At 39.1% G+C, this 18,814-nt stretch overlaps 1 protein-coding gene across 2 annotated transcripts in view; it reads left to right on the plus strand.

Moving 5' to 3' along the window:
• The window catches only part of VPS41 (VPS41 subunit of HOPS complex), a 203,982-nt gene that overhangs the window by 106,749 nt on the left and 78,419 nt on the right, over nt 1-18,814 (plus strand). For both annotated transcript variants that reach the window (XM_040259502.1, XM_040259503.1), the window contains one exon: nt 1,313-1,378. In XM_040259502.1, coding sequence (XP_040115436.1) covers nt 1,313-1,378 — 66 coding nt within the window. The remainder of the gene's footprint in view (nt 1-1,312; nt 1,379-18,814) is intronic.

Genomic DNA, 18,814 nt, shown 5'->3' on the forward strand with positions numbered 1-18,814 from the left:
TACGGGATGGGATCCATCATGTAGGGATGAGGGAAGGAAGCCTTGGATGTGAGTCCTACAGCCTCTGCTGGTGAGACCAAGCCAGGTGTCACTGAGTTGGGCAGTGAAGGCTCCGCAGTCAGGGGCAGTGACGTGATGGCCTTGGTTTCTTCTTGGTGGGGAAGAATGAAGGGTAAGCTTATGTGGTTGAGGGCACAGACATGACTGCACTCGCAGTTGTGACCCAGGACTGTGCATCACAAGAAAGCTAAGAGGACCCTCAAGAAAGATTTTAAGAACGTGTAACAACAGAATGTGTAAATGATTCCATTGGTATCCAGGATGGATTAGACAAGCATGGAAGGAAAGAAGGACTAACCTGGAAGTGAGGAATGGTTAGAGAAATGAGGAGTCACATACTAATAAATGCCCTCAGAATGACAGGGTAGGAAATGGAATCTATCCTGTTGGCAGATGGAGATATATTTATTAATAAGAATAGAAAATGTCTTTAGTTGAAGGTTTGTGAAAGTATAGTTGTGTCAGTTTTTTTAACGTGTAGAAATAATTCTGTATGGTGAGCTGGAAAAACAACACAGTGTGTTAGTTGGTGATTACATGGGTTTGGGGATAAGAAAGTGAGGAGGCAGGGTCTTTGCAGGCTGGCAGCCATGTAAGGGAGCCCCGAAGATGAGCTTATGCTGAGTGCAGTTATCAGACTCTGAGAAAGCCACTGACAAATGAAATAAATGATGACAAGGGATGGGGCAGCCTTGGGAGAAACCTTCGTGAGGGGTTGTAGGAGATTGTGGAGAGCAGGTGATAACCAGGGGCCCAGGAACTGACGGTGGAGGTGAAAGGGAACTCAGCTCAGTTCTGCAGTGCAGTTGTCTTTCCCACTGATGGAGTCCAACTCCAGACCGTGAGGCTGCATTGCAGCCCTCGTTCCACTTGGGAGGCATCCTGACAAGGAAATAATCTAGATTTCTTCTATGAAATGTCTTCAGTTACAAACGTTTGTGACATCTCACTTCCTTGATTACCTCATTGGCTGCCTCTAAAGAGGAGAGCCCACTCAGAGGGTCCCACTCAGCCAGAAACTACAGCTGTTCACTCTCATCTTTTAGCTTTGACCTGACTTCATAGAAGAGACCTTCACACCAGAGCAAAACTCGCTCTCCCTTGGTGCAAAATATTCCCTGAATAGATTACTTCCTACCTAGATACCAGGTTGATTTTTCGATCATGTTGCCTATCATGTACAAGGGGCTTTCCTTCTGCTCTGCAGCTGTGACTCCTAACCAGTGACGTGTTGGCTCCCTCTTCCTTGCAGATCATTGCTGTGCATCCGCATTTCGTGAGATCCAGCTGCAAGCAGTTTGTGACGGGAGGGAAGAAGGTAAATGCCGCGTGTTGATGTCACAGGCAGTCTTTGAGGGGTTCTGTTTGCTCTTTAATTTATCTTTAATATTTTTAATGTCTGACTCTTTTTTTGGAGAAAATTTGAGAAAGCACAGTGTAGTGAAATAGCAAGACCATTACCTCTTGGGGGAGGTGTGGCCTCAGTGCTTGTCAGTGACATCCCTTTGGAATAGGTGCTGGCAAAAACAGATGTTACTCAAACTGGTTGCTAGCCTTTTGAAGCATAGCAGCCCCTTCCACACACAAAAAAAGAGGTAGCATTTAAAAAGTAAGAGCAAGTAGACTGGTGATTTTTTTCCACTTGTCTGTAATCTCTTGGAAGTCTTGAGAAAGTTTTAGAACAATCACGGCTCTTTTTAAAATTTTATATTTTAATTTATTTTTGTTGGAATATAATGTGTTAGTTTCTGCTTTACAAGGAAGTGAATCAGCTATTTTGTTGTTTAGTCGCTAAGGCATGTCCGACTCTTTTGCAACTGCTTGGACTTTGTATTTACATGTATCCCCTCGCTCTCAAGCCTCCCTCTCCCTTACCTGCATCCCACCCCTCTAAGTCAACACAGAGCACTGAGCTGAGCTTGCCATGGCTCTTTTTTAGTGACACATTCCTAGCATATTTTATTATCTTTGTGCTATTTAAAACATGAGAAGGTAAAAGAATTGTTTTATACATTAACATGTTTGTGAATATAGCAGATTCTAAAATGAAAGAATCTTTCTAATAATAGAATAAGTTAAATTTTTTTTTTCTATTTGCATTCACCAGTGATTTTTTTTATAATAAAATGTTCCCACTGTCCTCGAAATCTGAATGTTGTTTCCTATCCAGTTTAGGGTTCAGTGGAGAGCAGGCTGTATGTGTTTATTTCTATAGCAAGGTATAGCTACGGAATAGATACTTCGAGGCTTAGCTACCAAATGGTTTTGAATGTTTTGTGGTAGTTATCTGTCCTTTTCGCTTGGACTGTTGCTTCATAGAATGATATGACTGCGTACTAGTTGTTGGCATTTTTCAAGCACTAGTTTTAGCTCCACATAATGTTTAAGTAGCAGGTCCTTTAGATTCCAACTGCATCTCAAGGCACAAAGCCAAGATTGCACCAGCTCTTATTTCTGTTTGAGAACAAGCTCCTTCCATCCCCTCCCCAGGACTTATTGTTATCCTTAGGCTCTAGCAGCACTAACCTCACACAGAAATGTCTGTGGGATTGTGCTCAGTTGCTCTGTCATGTCTGACACTTTGTGACCCCATGCATTGTAGTCCACCAGGCTCCTCTGTCCATGGAATTTTCCAGGCAAGAATACTGGAGCAGGTTGTGATTTCCAACCCTGGGGAATCTTCTCAATCCAGGGATCCAATCCATGTCTCTTCTGTCTCCTGAATTGGCAAGTGGATTCTTTACCACTGTGCCACCTGGGAAACATGTATGAAATTAATCAATAGGAATTACAGATTGAAGCTAACATTTTCTATTTTAGATCTGCAGCTGACTTACTGCTAGGAAAAAGTAGCTACCTTACTTGTCTTTGTTGATTTCAGGAAAGAATAGCTTCAAAATTCTTCTTGATAAAGTATTGATATTTCTTTAGTAAACACTTTTCTAGTTAGAACATTTTATGTGATACAGAGCATGAATTCACATAGCTATAATTTAAACCCATGCATTTTTATTCAAAAATCATTAGGGATGAAAAATGCCAAGTCACTAGGTTTTTTGTTTGTTTTTTAAGTGGCCTAAACCAACACACTTTCATTATCTCACAGGTCAGAAATCTAAGATTGGCTTTCCTGTACAGTCTGTTTTAGGGCCTGTCATGAGATTTCAGTTCAGATTTTGGCCAGGGTTGCACTCATCTGAAGGCTTGACTGGGGTTGGAGATTCTGCTTCTAAACTGTCTGCTGCCTTCTTAATAGCAACCCCTCATAAGATGTTGATGACTTAAAATATTGATAAATCATTTTGATTTAAGTCTTTTCCAAATGAGGATGCAGTTTTGAGTTCTAGCTTTCCAATTCCAGAAGTTAGAGACCTTAGACTTGTCCCATATTTTTTCAAGGTATTGGTATGAAAGAACATATTAGAGTTAATATGAATGATGTCCATATGGACTCAAACTTTGATGGTGGGAGTTTCTGTATAGATTTGTGTTCTTAATAGTCACCTTGTTGGTATGGTTTAATAATTGCTTTTATATCGTGAGGAGTACCTATCATCTGATCTAATTTGCCAGAGTAGTTTTTGCTACATGAATGTCTTATCAACTTGCAAGATGCCTAAGTTAACTGTGTCAATGATGTGTTCATCCTTCTATGTAGCATTTGACATAGCTTACAGTCTGTAGAAGGGACCAAGTGAATGTAACTCTTTGGGCCAAAACTTCTAGAGTAGTTGTAACTCTTTGGGCCAAAACTTGTTGAGCAATTGCATGGATAACTAAGTAGTCCAGGATCCAAGTGTAGGCAAGGTCACATGGGAAAAAGTTGGAATTGATACCAAGATTACATTGTGATAAGTACTAAAATAAGTAAACTTCACTGAATGCTGAACAGGCAAGAGCATCAAAGATATGGTTCATTTCTTTGGTTATCACTCTCTGCTTGACAGATTTTTCTGTGTTCAGTGTTCTAAGAGGGAGCATTCTCTTTTCTCCTATTTTCCTGTTCATGTCTCCAAAAATGCATGTATAGACATTTCTTCCCAAGCACAAAATATGCTTAATTATGTACATATAAAATAAAAACAGTTCAAGTTATCTGGTGGAAAACTTGATATTGTTGAGTTAGAATTTCTGGCTTAAAATCAGTTCAGTTCAGTCACTTAGTTGTGTCTGATGCTTTATGACCCCATGAATTGCAGCCCGCCAGGCCTCCCTGTCCATCACCAACTCCCAGAGTTCACTCAGACTTACATCCATTGAGTCAGTGATGCCATCCAGCCATCTCATCCTCTTTTGTCCCCTTCTTCTCCTGACCCCAATCCTCCCAGCATCAGAGTCTTTTCCAGTGAGTCAACTCTTCGCATGAGTTGGCCAAAGTACCAGAGTTTCAGCTTCAGCATCATTCCTTCCAAAGAAATCCCAGGGCTGATCTCCTTCAGAATGGACTGGTTGGATCTCCTTGCAGTCCAAGGGATTCTCAAGAGTCTTCTCCAACACCACAGTTCAAAAGCATCAATTCTTCGGTGCTCAGCCTTCTTCCCAGTCCAACTCTCACATCCATACATAACCACTGGAAAAACCATAGTAATGTCTCTGCTTTTGAATATGCTCTCTGGATTGGTCATAACTTTTCTTCCAAGGAGTAAGCGTCTTTTAATTTCATGGCTACAATCACCATCTGCAGTGATTTTGGAGCTCAAAAAATAAAGTCTGACACTGTTTCCACTGTTTCCCCATTTATTTGCCATGAAGTGATGGGACCAGATGCCATGATCTTCGTTTTCTGAATGTTGAGCTTTAAGCCAACTTTTTCACTCTCCACTTTCACTTTCATCAAGAGGCTTTTTAGTTCCTCTTTACTTTCTGCCATAAGGGTGGTGTCATCTGCATATCTGAGGTTATTGATATTTCTCCTGGCAATCTTGATTCCAGCTTGTGATTCTTCCAGCCCAGTGTTTCTCATGATGTACTCTTTATAGAAGTTAAATAAGCAGGGTGACAATATACAGCGTTGGCGTACTCCTTTTGCTATTTGAAACCAGTGTGTTGCTTCATTTTTTTAAAATATATTCTGGATTCATGTCTCTTGCCAGTATGTGATTTGCAAATATTTGCAAATATTTTCTCCCAGCATTTGAGTTGTCTTTTCACTTTATTGCTAGTGTCATTTGAGGTACAAAAGTTTTTAATCTTACTGAAGTACCATTTATCTGTTTTTCTTGGAATTTTTGTTTTCTGTGTGTGTGTGTGTGTTTTATGCTTGTGCTTTTGGTATTGTATCTATGAAATCGTTGCCAAATCTAAGGTCATTAAGATTAATGCTTGTGTTTTATTCAGAGTTTTATAGTATTAACTTATAAATTTAGCTCTAGAATCTACCTTGAGTTAATTTTTGTGTATGGTGTAAGGTAGGGGTTGCACATGGATATCCGGTTGTCCCAGCCCTCTTTGTTGCAAAGACTGTTCCTTTGCCGTTGTCTTGGGCCCTCTGTCAAAAGTCAGTTAGCCATAAATGTTAGTTTATTTGTGGACTTCCAGTTCTGTTGATTTGTGTATCTGTCCTTGTGCCAGTACCCTTTTTAGTTTTTAGAACCATTGATTACTTACAGGATGACAAACAAATTAACTCCTTTTAAAACATTTTGATTTTGACTTCTTTACCTTTAAAAGCCATTTTTATACCATCATTCAAAATTCTGCAAATAACAAATGCTGGAGAGGCTGTGGGAAAAAGTTGAACCCTCCTACACTAATGGTGGCAATGTAAATTGGTACAGCCACTATGGAGAATAATATGTCTGTTCCTTAAAAAACAAAATAGAGTTACCATATGATCCAAGGATCCCACTCCTGGGCATATATCTGGGGAGAACTATAATTTGAAAAGATATATGTACCCCAGTGTTCATTGCAGCACTGTTTATTCTACAGTAGCCAAGATATGGAAGCAATCTAAATGTCCATAAACAGGTGAATGGATAAAGAAGATGTGGTGTATACACACACTGGAATATTATTCAGCCATAAAAGTAATGAAATAATACATCTGTAGTAGCAAGGATTGACCAGAGATTATCATACTAAGTGAAGTAAGACAGACAAATATAATATTGCTTATATGTGGAATCTAAGAATATAATATGAATTAACTTATTTACAAAACATAAATAGACCCACATTCGTAGAAAACAAACTTATGATTACCAAAGGGGGAAAGGAGGGATAGATTAGGAGTTTGAGATTAACAGATACACAGTACTATATATAAAATAAACAACAAGGACCTACCATATAGCACAGGGAATTCTACTCAACATTTTGTAATAACCTGTAAGGGAAAAGAATATGAAAAAGAATAGCTAAACGTATATGTATAACTTAATCACTTTGCTGTACATCTACTTCAATAAAAAACAATGAAAATAGAATTAAAGGGCATTATAATTTTTCCTATTTATGTTAGAGGTTTAAGAAACACAAGTATGTAAACATGCCCTCTATTCGAGCTTCCCAAGTGGTGCTGTTGGTAAAGAACCTCCCTGCCGATGCAGGAGATGTAAGAGAACAAGGTTCAAACCCTGGGTTGAGAAGATCTCCTGGAGAAGGGAACGGCAACCCATTCTAGTATTCTTACCTGGAGAATCGCATGGACAGAGGAGCCTGGAGGGCTACAGTTCATAGGGTCCCAAAGAGTCGGACATGACTGAAGGAACTTTGTACATACGTGCCCTCTATTCAGGAACTTGTAACACACAAGCTGTTGACTAATTCTTGAATTCATTAAAGTTTATTGTGTAAATATGTATTTAGTGAATAGTAAAAACTAGTGTTTATTTAGTAAGTTATAGTGATTTTTTTGTATAGAGTTAAATAACTAGAGATTGCCAAAACGTACAGAAGCTTGGTGTGCTTTGCAGAAATCTCTGGAAAGATTTCTTCCTTCTGTATGTGTATGGTGTGCACTTTCGAAGATAACCTGCACTACATGGTTTTGGAATTAATGTGTTTTGTCTGTTTTAAAATAGATAATATTTAGTTGCGATTATTTCAGGAAATATTTCTAATTTCATTAAGGAATGCACGTTTGATTTTAAAAACTAAGAGAAAGACTTTTGGAAGGTGACATTAAGAAAGATAATATTGTGAAAAAATTTTCTTTTTAAGGTGTTAGCAGATTTTTAGGGGGAGTCGATTTTTTTCTTATAACTGAGTTATGGCATTTTATACCTTTGTAAATGAGAAAAAAATAAAAATCTTCATTGGCCCAATCACAACTCTGATCATTCCAACTGCAGTTTGCAACCAGTGCCATAAACTAAGCATAACAAGTTTGAAGAGTCCAGCATTTAGCAAATGGTGATAACCTTGCACTAGACCTCCCTGTTCAGAGTAGATGGCAGATCATATGACGGAAAAAGCGCAAAGACAAGTATCATGTAACTGAGAGGTTAATTTGATCTTTAAAAAAAAGTGAAACAGTGACTAGCCAAAAGAAGGTGTAAGGTGGAATAAAGGCATTCTTAACCCTTACGAATACTAATCTTCTCTAGACTGACAGCTAAATGCATGTAAGAATTATGTCAATGTCTGTAAACAATGATGAAAGCTACACAACGACCACAGAAGCAAAGTAGGAAAGATGGATGTCTTACCGAGAGAGAATCTTGATGTCATTTCATAAGAAAATTTGATGGAGGTTTTTAATTGAAGATTTTAGTTGATTTGATGGGAAAACTTAGTCACTGGGCAAGGGGTAAACATTTTTAAAAAAGTAATCAGAACATGCATTTCAGAATAGTTCCACAAACTAGTCATGAAGGGGAAAAAAAAAAACACAAAAAACCTGAAACTGCAGTTTGACACAGTTGTTGATATTTCCTTTTTAAGGTTCTAGCTTCTTAGGTCTTTGGAGATAGCTCCTTATCCACCTGGGACTGGAAAGAGGCGGCAATAGTTCTGTCTGGCATAAACTTTTATTTTAGATTTTCAAGGTAACTTCTTAGTAGTTGAATGCCATAGCTGGATTTATGGACTCCAGTGCTTGACACATGAGCATAAAAAGCCTATTCTAAATTCTGTTTTGTTTCCATGTTGAAAAGAGAAAAGAAAAAGCACATCTCGTAAGAGTGCCATTGGAGAGAACTTTCAAACATGTGAATCGATGGATTTTTTTTTAAAAGTGTAAACCTCCTTGTGTAGCAAGAATTCTAATGCATGAGCATAGAAATGAGGTATGTCTTCTAGAAATAAGTCTGCCAGGCAGATCTTGTCTGGTTTGTTTGCTGTTTTTTTAATTGCTCAACTTTCTCTGTCAGCAGATAACTTGAGCTCCCTATGACCTTTACCTTTGAACTCTGAAATACGCTTCATAATAACTGATTCTCCTCCTTTGACAAATTATTAAATTGCGCACTGCTGTTTGCAGCGGAGTTCATTTTTAGAAACGAGGTAGTCAGCTGTTTGGCATTGCAGTGAACTAGAATGAGGGGACCTGGCCACAGGGACAGCTTGCTTTGTAAACTGGAAAGTGTCAGTCATCAAACAAGACAAGGACCTGCTTGCATGAAATGAGAAAAAGCGCTTCACTCTTCAGGGCTGAAGGCTTCTGGCAGATTTTACCTGAAGGACAGAGGTAGAAGCATCAGTTAGCTTCTCAGTGTCCAAAATGATGAGCAAACAACAAACTGCTGTTGGATTTTTTTTGGAAGAAAAAATGGAGCAGCTTTTTGTAGTAAAGTGAATCTTTTTAAAATTCCCATAGCCCAGTAAACTCCTATGACCATTAAATGTGAAATACAGTGTTAGGTGTTAGTCGCTCAGTCAAGTCTGACTCTTCACAACCCCGTGGACTGTAGCCCACCAGGCTCCTCTGTCCATGGAATTCTCCAGGCAAGAATACTGGAGTGGGTTGCCATGCCCTCCTCCAGGAGATCTTCCCAACCCAGGGATTGAGTCCAGGTCTCCTGCATTGCAGATGGATTCTTTACCAGCTGAGCCACAAGGGAAGCCCAAGAACACTGAAGTGGGTAGCCTATCCCTTCTCCAGGGGATCTTCCTGACCCAGGGACTGAACCCACGTCTCCCACATTGCAGGCAGATTCTTTACCATCTGAGCCACAAGGGAAGAGTCCTTCCTTATATATTTGCTTGTCTTCTGGTCAGATGGAAGCTGGGGTTCCTGGGGTCATAAAAGATCTTTTTTAATTTTTAAAAAGTTTATTGAAGTATTGAAGTTGATTTGCAATGTAGTGTTAATTTCTGCTCTACAGCAAAGTGATTCTATTATATGTATTCTTTTTCATTATGGTTTATCAACAGGATATTGAGTATAGTTTCCTGTACTGTACAGTAAGACCTTGTTTATCCTGTAAAAGTCTTTGACGTCAGTTACACCACCCCGGCTGCTGACCAGTGGATCTAGAGAATGATACTTCTGCAGGCATTTAGATGCTTGATCTTAGGCAGTTTTCTACATGCAGACTTTTCACACATCACTTTTCAGGCAACCACCAAATTTATGTCCCAAGTGGTTGCACATAGAACAATTGTAAATAAACACCTTCATCTCTTCTAGTCATGGTGTTATAAATTGTGGTTCCATTCCTAGAATTCATCTCATGCTGTAAGCATACCAAAATTGATTAAAAACTACCAGCTAATAGGAAGTAAAACACAGTGTAACCTTTACAAATATTTCTTGGGTATGTAAAACCCAAGTTGTAAATAGCTATATTGTAAAAGTACATTTTGGTTGGTTTTTCTCTATGCACTGAACTGATTGAAGCTAAAATTTTAAATCCAGGGCTTAAAAATAGAAATCACTTTCAGTGACAGATGTTTTTCCTTGCTTTCAAAATTAAGTTCATCCATCTCAAACATAAGTTGCTTTTTTGATGTCAGTATGTAGAGCTCCCAACATCCAGGAGATGGATCCATGGCAACCACATTTTCTTCAGTCATCCTCGTTTCATAGCCATCAAAAACCTGGTGAGAACAGAAGCCTTTTTTTCTTTAATGAGTTCAGCTAACTTTTCCGTGTGTAATATTTCTGAATTGTTTGCAGCCCTTCCCTGGATTCTGATGTTAAGCTTACCATCTCTCTTCTTAGAGTAATCAAACCATCCTTTGTTCCTTGCTGAAAATATCTTCGTTTGCATGTTGAAAATGCTGTGGTGGTTCTTTAGTATTTGGAGTAGTTATTGCCTGTGCAAAATTACTGTTGGAGTAATTTTTCAGGCCTTTGTCATTAAGCATTTGGGGATTCCCCCCCCCCATTATAAGTTAGTTTGTTTCCTTTTAGTTTTCTAATTCGTTTTCAGCCAGTGTTCCTCTTTGATGTTTGTAAAGACTGACGGTAGTGTATGTGGCAGAGAATAGCTGTGTCAGCGCCCGGCAACCCTAGATCTCCAGGAACACACCTGCAGAGTGTGAGGAAGAGGGTGTGTTAGAAGGAGGGTGTTCCAGGATTTGGGCTGTTGATAAGAGGTGGTGTGGGGAGGCTTTAAAGAAGTAGGACTTTGCCCTGGGTCAGGTGCTGTCTGGAAGCAAGAGATTTTCCATCACTGGATATCTTAACACATCATATCCAGAAGGAGGAAAGATAAAATCAAGGCTACAGATATGGGTAAAGAAGCAGTCTTTCCTTCTAGCCAGGATAGGGAGGTGCTTGGTCATTTATGTGGCTTGGAAAATGTTGATATTTTGTCCATGTTCAGATGTGATTTTGGAGCGGCCCTGTTTTTCCCCTCATCTTATGGTCACAGGGCCTTGTCTTACGTCAGTGTTCTGTGAAATGGCTTATATTTACCCGCAGAACACCAAGGCCCTGCTCTGAATGGCAGACCAGCTCCTGCATGCCAGCTTTTTTCTCTGTCTTTGTTGTGACAAATAAAATGCCCAACATTTGCTAAATGGCTTATTGAGGTACTTTATGAAAATAATACATACTATTTGATTCCCCCTTCTGGTAGAAATATAAATTATGATGTAGCAATTTCATGGAAAGCTGTATACCAGATTATTAACAATATTAATATTATTAACATGTTATTAACAATATCTGAGCAAGATTATTAGTGTTTTTTCTGGCCTACATTGGCATTTATTTTCTGCTTTTTTTTTGTAGAAAACATGCCTTTTAAATAATAAAAAGCAATAATAAAAGAATGTATAAAGTAATCTCAACTATTTTGGCTCTCTTTTCAACTTAGCATTCTAAATCATATGAAATTCCCTACATTATTGAAGTCTAATCTTAGCTCAGATGTTCTTTAATGATTATGTAATTTTCCATCCTGCAGGTCAATTTAATTTTCTTAATCGGTCTCGTATTATTGGACCGTTAGGTTGTATCCCGTTTGGGGTTATCATAAATCATGCTGTATTGAAGTTAGAAATCTCTGGGTATGAACTTTTGTTTGTGCTTCTGAATGTTTTCCCAGCTCTGATTCTTAGGATTAGAATTACTGGGTCAAAGATTCCGAGTATTTTTTAGGCTCTTGATACATATTGCCAAGTAAAGGTACATTCTAGAAAACATACTGATTTATACCAGCTGTGTGTTTTAGAGGAGCCGTTTTACCGTATCAACTTGGCCAATTTGATATACATAGAAAGAGACTCCATTGTTCTATTTTGTAACTTCCTTGAATTATTAGTGATTCTGAGCATTTTTATTTACTAGTCACTTATATCCCTTCCTTTGTGATTTCTCTGGTTGTATTCTTTGCTCGGGGCAGCTTTTAATATTACCATAGAAGCCAGGACAATGACGACTGTCCATTTGATATTTATTGTCAGTTTGAGCGCAAATTATTGCTGCTTACTGAATAGCCTGCAGCCTTTTGTCCAATTTTAGCTAAACCTGGAATAATTATTCTTGTTCTAGGGAGGCATTATATAGGAGTCATAATGAGACTTTGGAGTAAACGCTGAACTGTGTACAAAGAAGATGAGTATATTCTGCTCCACAGATGTATCTGCCCCTAAACTGTCTGTCCTGCTGCTTCCTTGAAGGCTCTTAAAAACAAGCCACTGTGCCCGGTTAAAGGCAGGTTCATCTGATTTGGTTTCTTCTTTAGGCAGTGTCCTGATCTTTACTTTTTCCCCTCTTGCTTCATTTTTTTTTTTCCCATTGAAGTATATAGTTGATTTGTTATTGTTGTTGTTTAGTTGCTAAGTTGTGTCAGCTTTTTTGCCACCCCACGGACTGTAGCCCACCAGGCTCCTCTGTGCATGGGATTTCCAGGCAAGAATACTGGAGTGGGTTGCCATTTCGTTCTCCAGGGGATCTTCCCAGGAGGAGCTACAGGAGCTCAGGTTTGATCCCTGGGTCAGGAAGATCCCCTGGAGGAGGGCATGACAACCCACTCCAGTATTCTTGCCTGGAGGATCTCATGGACAGAGAAGCCTGAGAGGCTACAGTCCATGGGGTCGCAAAGAGTCAGATATGACTGAGCAGCTGAGCACACATAGCTTGCACAGTTGATTTACAGTATCATGTTAGTTTCAGATGTACAGCACAGTGATTCCATTAAATATCTATGTGTATATATATATATGTGTTTGTGTATGTGTATATATATATATATTCCATTTCAAACTCTTTTCCATTATAGATTATTACAAAATATTGAGTATACTTTGCTGTGCTATATGATAGGTCCTTGTTGGTTCCTTTTTGCTTTAATTTGAATTGAGTGAAGTGCTTGTTCACATCCATAAACCTGTGTGTTCTGGTGACTCTTCCTGTTATTCAAGACTTAGCAGTTTTGTATTTCTTTTTCACAAGCTCGCTGTGCAAAGATCTCCTGCTGAGTCATCTATGATTGAGATAATGTGTAGTTAAAATTAGAGATATTTGTTCATCACACAGAATGTTCATTCAGTTGCATCACCCAGTGGATGTTTATTCTACTGGGGAAGGGGTTCAACCTTGAACCCAGTCCCAGGAAATAGATCCTCAGACAGCTGAAAACTGAAAACCAGACTCAAAATTTTTGATTTGAACAACCAGCTCTGTTAAGTCTTCAGGATCCACATGGAAGGCTGTTTTGTTTTTTTTTTTTTTTTTAGTAGAAAAATTACTTTTTAAAATGCTTCATTCATCTCTGGAATCCCATTTGCAATTGTGAGTTGCATGTGCAGAAATTGCAGGTTGCTCGTTTGAATAGGAATCTTTCTCACATGCTCGGTACAATTGATTGCTAAACCCAGATAGGTGGGCGGGTAGACATAGATCTATATCTCTGTCATTGCTAGGTTTTTATTCTGTTTTTAATATGAAGGAAACGCTCCTAAGTGGCACCTCTTGTGTTTAACTTCTTTGGTTCACACTGAATCCATAGCTTGGATTTCTTGGCTAAATTGACTGTTACTTTATGTTGATATGATGTTTTTTTAAATTTCAAAGCATATTTCTGGTACATAACTTACACAGGATTAATTAACTTCAAGAATTTGTCAAAAACCTGTGTTGCTTGTCAGTTGTGTTTATTCAGATATTGCCTGGAAGCAAATGGCCTGTCACATGGGCTCTGGAAATCCACCTGTGTACAAAGGCTTTCTCTGGTGGCAAGATCTGGCCTGTGTCAAACCGCTTTTAATCAGGCTAACCCACTTTTCAGGAAAGGAGATGGGTGGACTAGAACTTGTGCAGAAAATAGCCGCCTAATTTAAAGCAGTCATATATGTAGGAAAGCCCCATTTTCTTCTTCCATGATGTGAGTCTTTTCTCAGTGATGGTCAGGAAGGCTGTGTGTTTTGAACTTCGGTACTGAGCCAAAGCAGGAGGCAGTACAAAGGTGTTCTCTGCTCTGCAGGCTGCTGCTTCTTGGTCATTTCTGTCTCCATCAAGATTGAAGAATCCTGTCTGCTGCCAGCCACTACCCCAAGTCTTCTCCATGCTCACCAATTTTTTTCTCACTTGCCTTCTTGACTTCAGTTTTATCCTGAATCTCTTCCGGTCTTAGATTTAAAAATCCTTCTGTGACAAGCCCTCCTCATCATTATGCCCTTTGTTTTTACTGGGACAGTAAATATTTGGCATATTCTAATTTGCAGGATTTTATTTTGCTCTCTTTATTTCTCTGTCATCTTGAGCTCCAGTATCTTCTCTGATTAAGCATTTATCTCTTGTAGAGTCTGTTTTCTCCAAGGCTCTCTGTCCTTTCTGGAGGAAACACCTTCACCCATGGGCTCAGACCCCAGCCTCAGCAAGCAGTGTTGCTGGTATTAGGGAGCCCAAATGACTCAAATGATTTATATACTTGGAAGAGCACAAGATGATTAAAAAAGGTCCAATCATACTCCTTTTCCTCCACCAGGGAAGAATGGGTGATGGGTAATAATGGGTGTTAGGCTACCAGAATCGGCAGCTTTATTACAGCCCCATAGGAATCCTAGCCTGTGTGTGGGAGATTCTGGGATGTGGTATAAGAAAGTACTAGATAGATTTATCAGCACAAAACATAGGAGAATAAAGTATATTGCTGAGGATGTGAGGGCTCCTATTGAAATATAAGTACCAAGAGTGCTGACTGCCAGAATGTGGATTTATGGGAGATAAAGCCCTAAAATACTTTCTCCAACAAAAAAAATAGACCTCTTGGAAACAGTTTTTCCTCTCTCTGTACTTAGCTCCCATTGAGCTTAAATTGCTCTCAGTATTGTGATAATGACAATTCAATATTACAGGATGTGGAAGATGAACCAAATAAATTAACCAGCTGCTTTTAAGGGTAGTTCCCTCAATGGCTTCCCCTCTAAAATGCTTTGTAGAAGATTCGTGCTCAGTAGGTCTCTAGGCAGTTTTATGGGTCGAAGAAAGAAATGGATTTTATTAAATGTCAGTGAAATACAAGCAGGTAGTTTTGTGGTAGTTAAATTAGCATAGAGTGTGTGTAAGAAAAGCAGCTTATCATGCCTTAAATCGCAGAAACAGAACTTTCCTTGGCCTTCCTGCCAGATGATATGTTTCTGCCTGAAATTCCCATAGATTAGGATGGAAAAATCCTAACCCTTCCTATCTGAAACTGCAAGATGTTATCCATCAAATGCTGCATGTACAGCATCATTTTATTTGGAGAGTTTAAAAGGACAGTAATGGCAATAATTTTGTAATTTCTAGCTGACATTTAAGATTTCATACTGTGTATGGACTAGGAGATAGGACTCATGAGTAAAGGGTTGAGTGAATTGGGAATTTGGGATTGACATGCACACAGTGCTCTATTGATAGATAAATATATAACCAATAAAATAGATAACCAACCAGGACCTACTGTATAGCACAGGGAATGCTGCTCGATATTCTGTAATAACCTAAATGGGAAAAGAATCTGAAAGAGAATCATAGATAGATGCATATGTATTGTTGAATCACTTTGCTGAAACTAATGCAGCTTTGTTAATCAACTGTGCTTTAATATAAAATACAAGCATTTTTAAAAGAATTGAGTGAAGTGCAGAAGGAAGACAGAAAGAAACACTTCATGGGATCAAGCCAGGAACATAGAGAAGGGCAGGCCGGGTGGGGGGAGGACAGGAGAAGTGGGTACTGTGACGTTCCAGAGAGCTTTGTGCAGGCAGACAAACCCATTCCAGGACATCACTGCTCAGACCAAAGGGGAGACCAGTGGACATCCCTGAAACCAAGGAGCCGCAGTAACCTAAACCAAACAGAGAAGGTCTCGCCTTACAGTCCATAGTGTCTCAAAGAGTCAGACATGACTGAAGCGACTGAGCACGGCACAGCACCTTCAGAGTCTTTCAAATTTATGACAAGTTGTGCACAAGTCATACCCTCTGACACTGAGCAAAAGGAAAGAGAGCAACATTTTAGGAGTAGGACATGGCATCAGTGTATATGAGCCCTTTCTCAGAGTGTGTGGATGTATTCCTTGGATGAATCAGTCCCCGGGCCCTTTCCTTTAGATGTGTGAAACAGGGCAGATGCCTCTGTGTCTGAGATACGGTACTGCTGCTGCTAAGTTGCTTCAGTTGGGTCCGACTCTGTGCGACCCCATAGACAGCAGCCCCCCAGGCTCCGCCATCCTTGGGATTCTCCAAGAACACTGGAGTGGGTTGCCATTTCCTTCTCCAATGCATGAAAGTGAAAAGTGAAAGTGAAGTCGCTCAGTCATGTCTGGCTCTTCGCGACCCCATGGCCTGCAGCCTACCAGGCTCCTCTGTCCATGGGATTCTTCAGGGAAGAGACATTGCCAACTAAAGACAGGTCAAATGACTAGAGGATTTGGGAATTACACAGCTCCTCCCATAGCAAACACATTGTATTTTTGGACAAGATAAGAAGGAATGACTTTTAGACACAGGAAAAGCCTACTCAGTATCTAATATTTGTTATTCCTTGTGTGTCTAGCAAAGCATCTATAAGATTTGATTTTTTTCCCCCGATACATTTGGGGAGATGAGAAGTAAATACATCGTTCTCAGTTAACTAGATATAATGTAGCACCCACGATCCCATGACTCAGAATCAGTATTTGACTTAACGAAAGAATTCTCCAAAATAATGATCTTCTCTAACATATTTAAGGCTGTTTGTTTAGATATCATCTCTTAATTTTCAAACATAAAGGTAAAGTGATGAAACCACCACCATTTGAAAGACATGAGAAAAATAATGTGAATCGTGTCTAAAAGCATAATGGAAATGAGTTAAAGCTTAACTGGTTTACAGAAGCTAGGACATTAGCTGCCCACCCGCCCCCCTCTGCTGTTTTTGAGCACCCATCAGTGAGTCAGTGACATCAGATAGGTACTACTGAGGCCATATTACAAAAATAACATTAAGGGATCAGCCTCTTTGCTCCTTTGATTCCTGTCAGGGCAGGGTACACAGGGTTTATTGTAGTAGGACTCTGGAAATTCAGACTGAATTTCAACATTCTCTCCTTTCCTTCCTGCCCTCTGCTGGAAGTTTTCCTTGGAGCCAGAGCAGGAGACAAAGGGAGGCCGGGGCCCAGCAGCCTCAGCTTCCTCCCAATGCAGAAATCACACTGACCACAGCAGAAAGGATAAAGTGGAGTGACCTTGGCTTGGGTGGGAATTGCAACAAGATTTTATTAAGAGTTTTCTAAAAGAAGTTAGTGTTTTATTTAAAAATTAGATACCATATATGTGAATTCTCATCCATAGATAGGGGACCACAAATAGTCTTTTCACTCAGTTCCAGTGAATTTTTTGTTTTATTTCAGATTTTCCCCTAAATTATCTTGACTTAAAATTAGAGGATTGACTTTCATCCCCGTATCTATTAACGTTATAAAGAATAATTCATGTGTGCTATGTAGAATCATCATTAAAGAGGAATAATACAAAATCACTTGTCCTCTCTGTCTCAAGTGATGATCTCTTTGTCTTGCAGGTTTTATATATGAATACACATTCATATTTTATTTAAAAGTCATTGTATTTAATTTGTTTTGCAATCTGCTTAATATGCTCTGAACATGTTTTCCTGTAAATAAGTGTCCATATTAAACACAGATACACACACACCCCCACCGCCCCACCCCGCCATGTATATACAGACATGTCCCTCTCCCCAGTGTCTGACCTTATCATTTTGGTTCATCTTTGTCAATTTTTCTTTCCTTTTTCCTTCACCTGTCAGTTCTGAGACCACTACTCTACTGTTGGGGGTGTTAATTAAAAAGAAAAAGTTTTAGTATCTAGCAGGGCAGATGACCCCCCCACCCCCAAATTGCTTAATTAAAAAAATTTTTTTTGTTATTATCACACATTTTCAAATGAGTTCATTGCATTTTAGAAGCTCTAGAAATAATTCCTTCGGGATTTTCTTGGGGTTTGCATGAAAACTGTAGGTTAATTTGGTAAGACTTAAGCTCTTCAGTGAGAATTCTGAGTCTGGTCATCTAGGTACACTCTGTATCTTTCCATTTATTTTGCTCTCCTCCTCTGTCCCTCAGTAAAGTATTTTTGTTTTCTGTGTAGCTCGTACACACACACATCTGTTTTTGTTCATTATTAACTTTGAGAGCTATGGATGTACCCTTGTTTACAACTTTGATTGCATCCCCTAAAGTTGAGGTTTGTACTATTTGTATTTTCATTTTCCAAGTGCTCTGGCGGCAGTTTGATTTCCTCTTTTACCCAAGGATAGAGAGTATTTTATTTTTTTATTTCCTTTTTTTCCCCTCTTGTTTTGCTCTTCTTATCCTTTGTTATTAATTTCTTCCTGTATTTTCTTGTCACCTGAGAATAAAGAGAATTATTCCTGAAGTTCTTTTCTGCCTTATGTTATGGCTCATTCATGTGGTGGTAGGAGAAGGAGATTTTTTCTTATTCCCTAGATAAGTTTGATTATTTTCAAATCCTGAATTTTTCCATAGTGCCAGTGTTTTCTTCTTGTGAGCTCATATTTACGAGACGTGGCTGTGAAGCTATCCATAGATTTGTGAGAACTTGTCCAGACCTTTTACTCTGGACAGTAGTGGGAGAGATTTTATGTTTTCCATTTTGCTGAATTGGAACATAATTGTCTGTTGGGAAAGTGGATACAAAAGAATGCATTGGGTGGGCCAAAAAGTTCGTTCGGGTTTCCTGTATGATGTCACAGACAAATCCAAACGAACTTTTGGCCAACCTAGTAATTATTGGTGTAGCAGGGAAGTGCTGTATTTTAAAAAATAAGAAAACAATAACGAAACTTGTTCTCTGTGCTTAGTAAGGCAGGTGCTGCCCACCTTGGTAACGGGCACGGTTGCCCTCA

This window comes from Oryx dammah, unplaced genomic scaffold, assembly GCF_014754425.2.
Source record: "Oryx dammah isolate SB20612 unplaced genomic scaffold, SCBI_Odam_1.1 HiC_scaffold_18, whole genome shotgun sequence".
In the NCBI taxonomy this organism is placed as follows: domain Eukaryota; kingdom Metazoa; phylum Chordata; class Mammalia; order Artiodactyla; family Bovidae; genus Oryx; species Oryx dammah.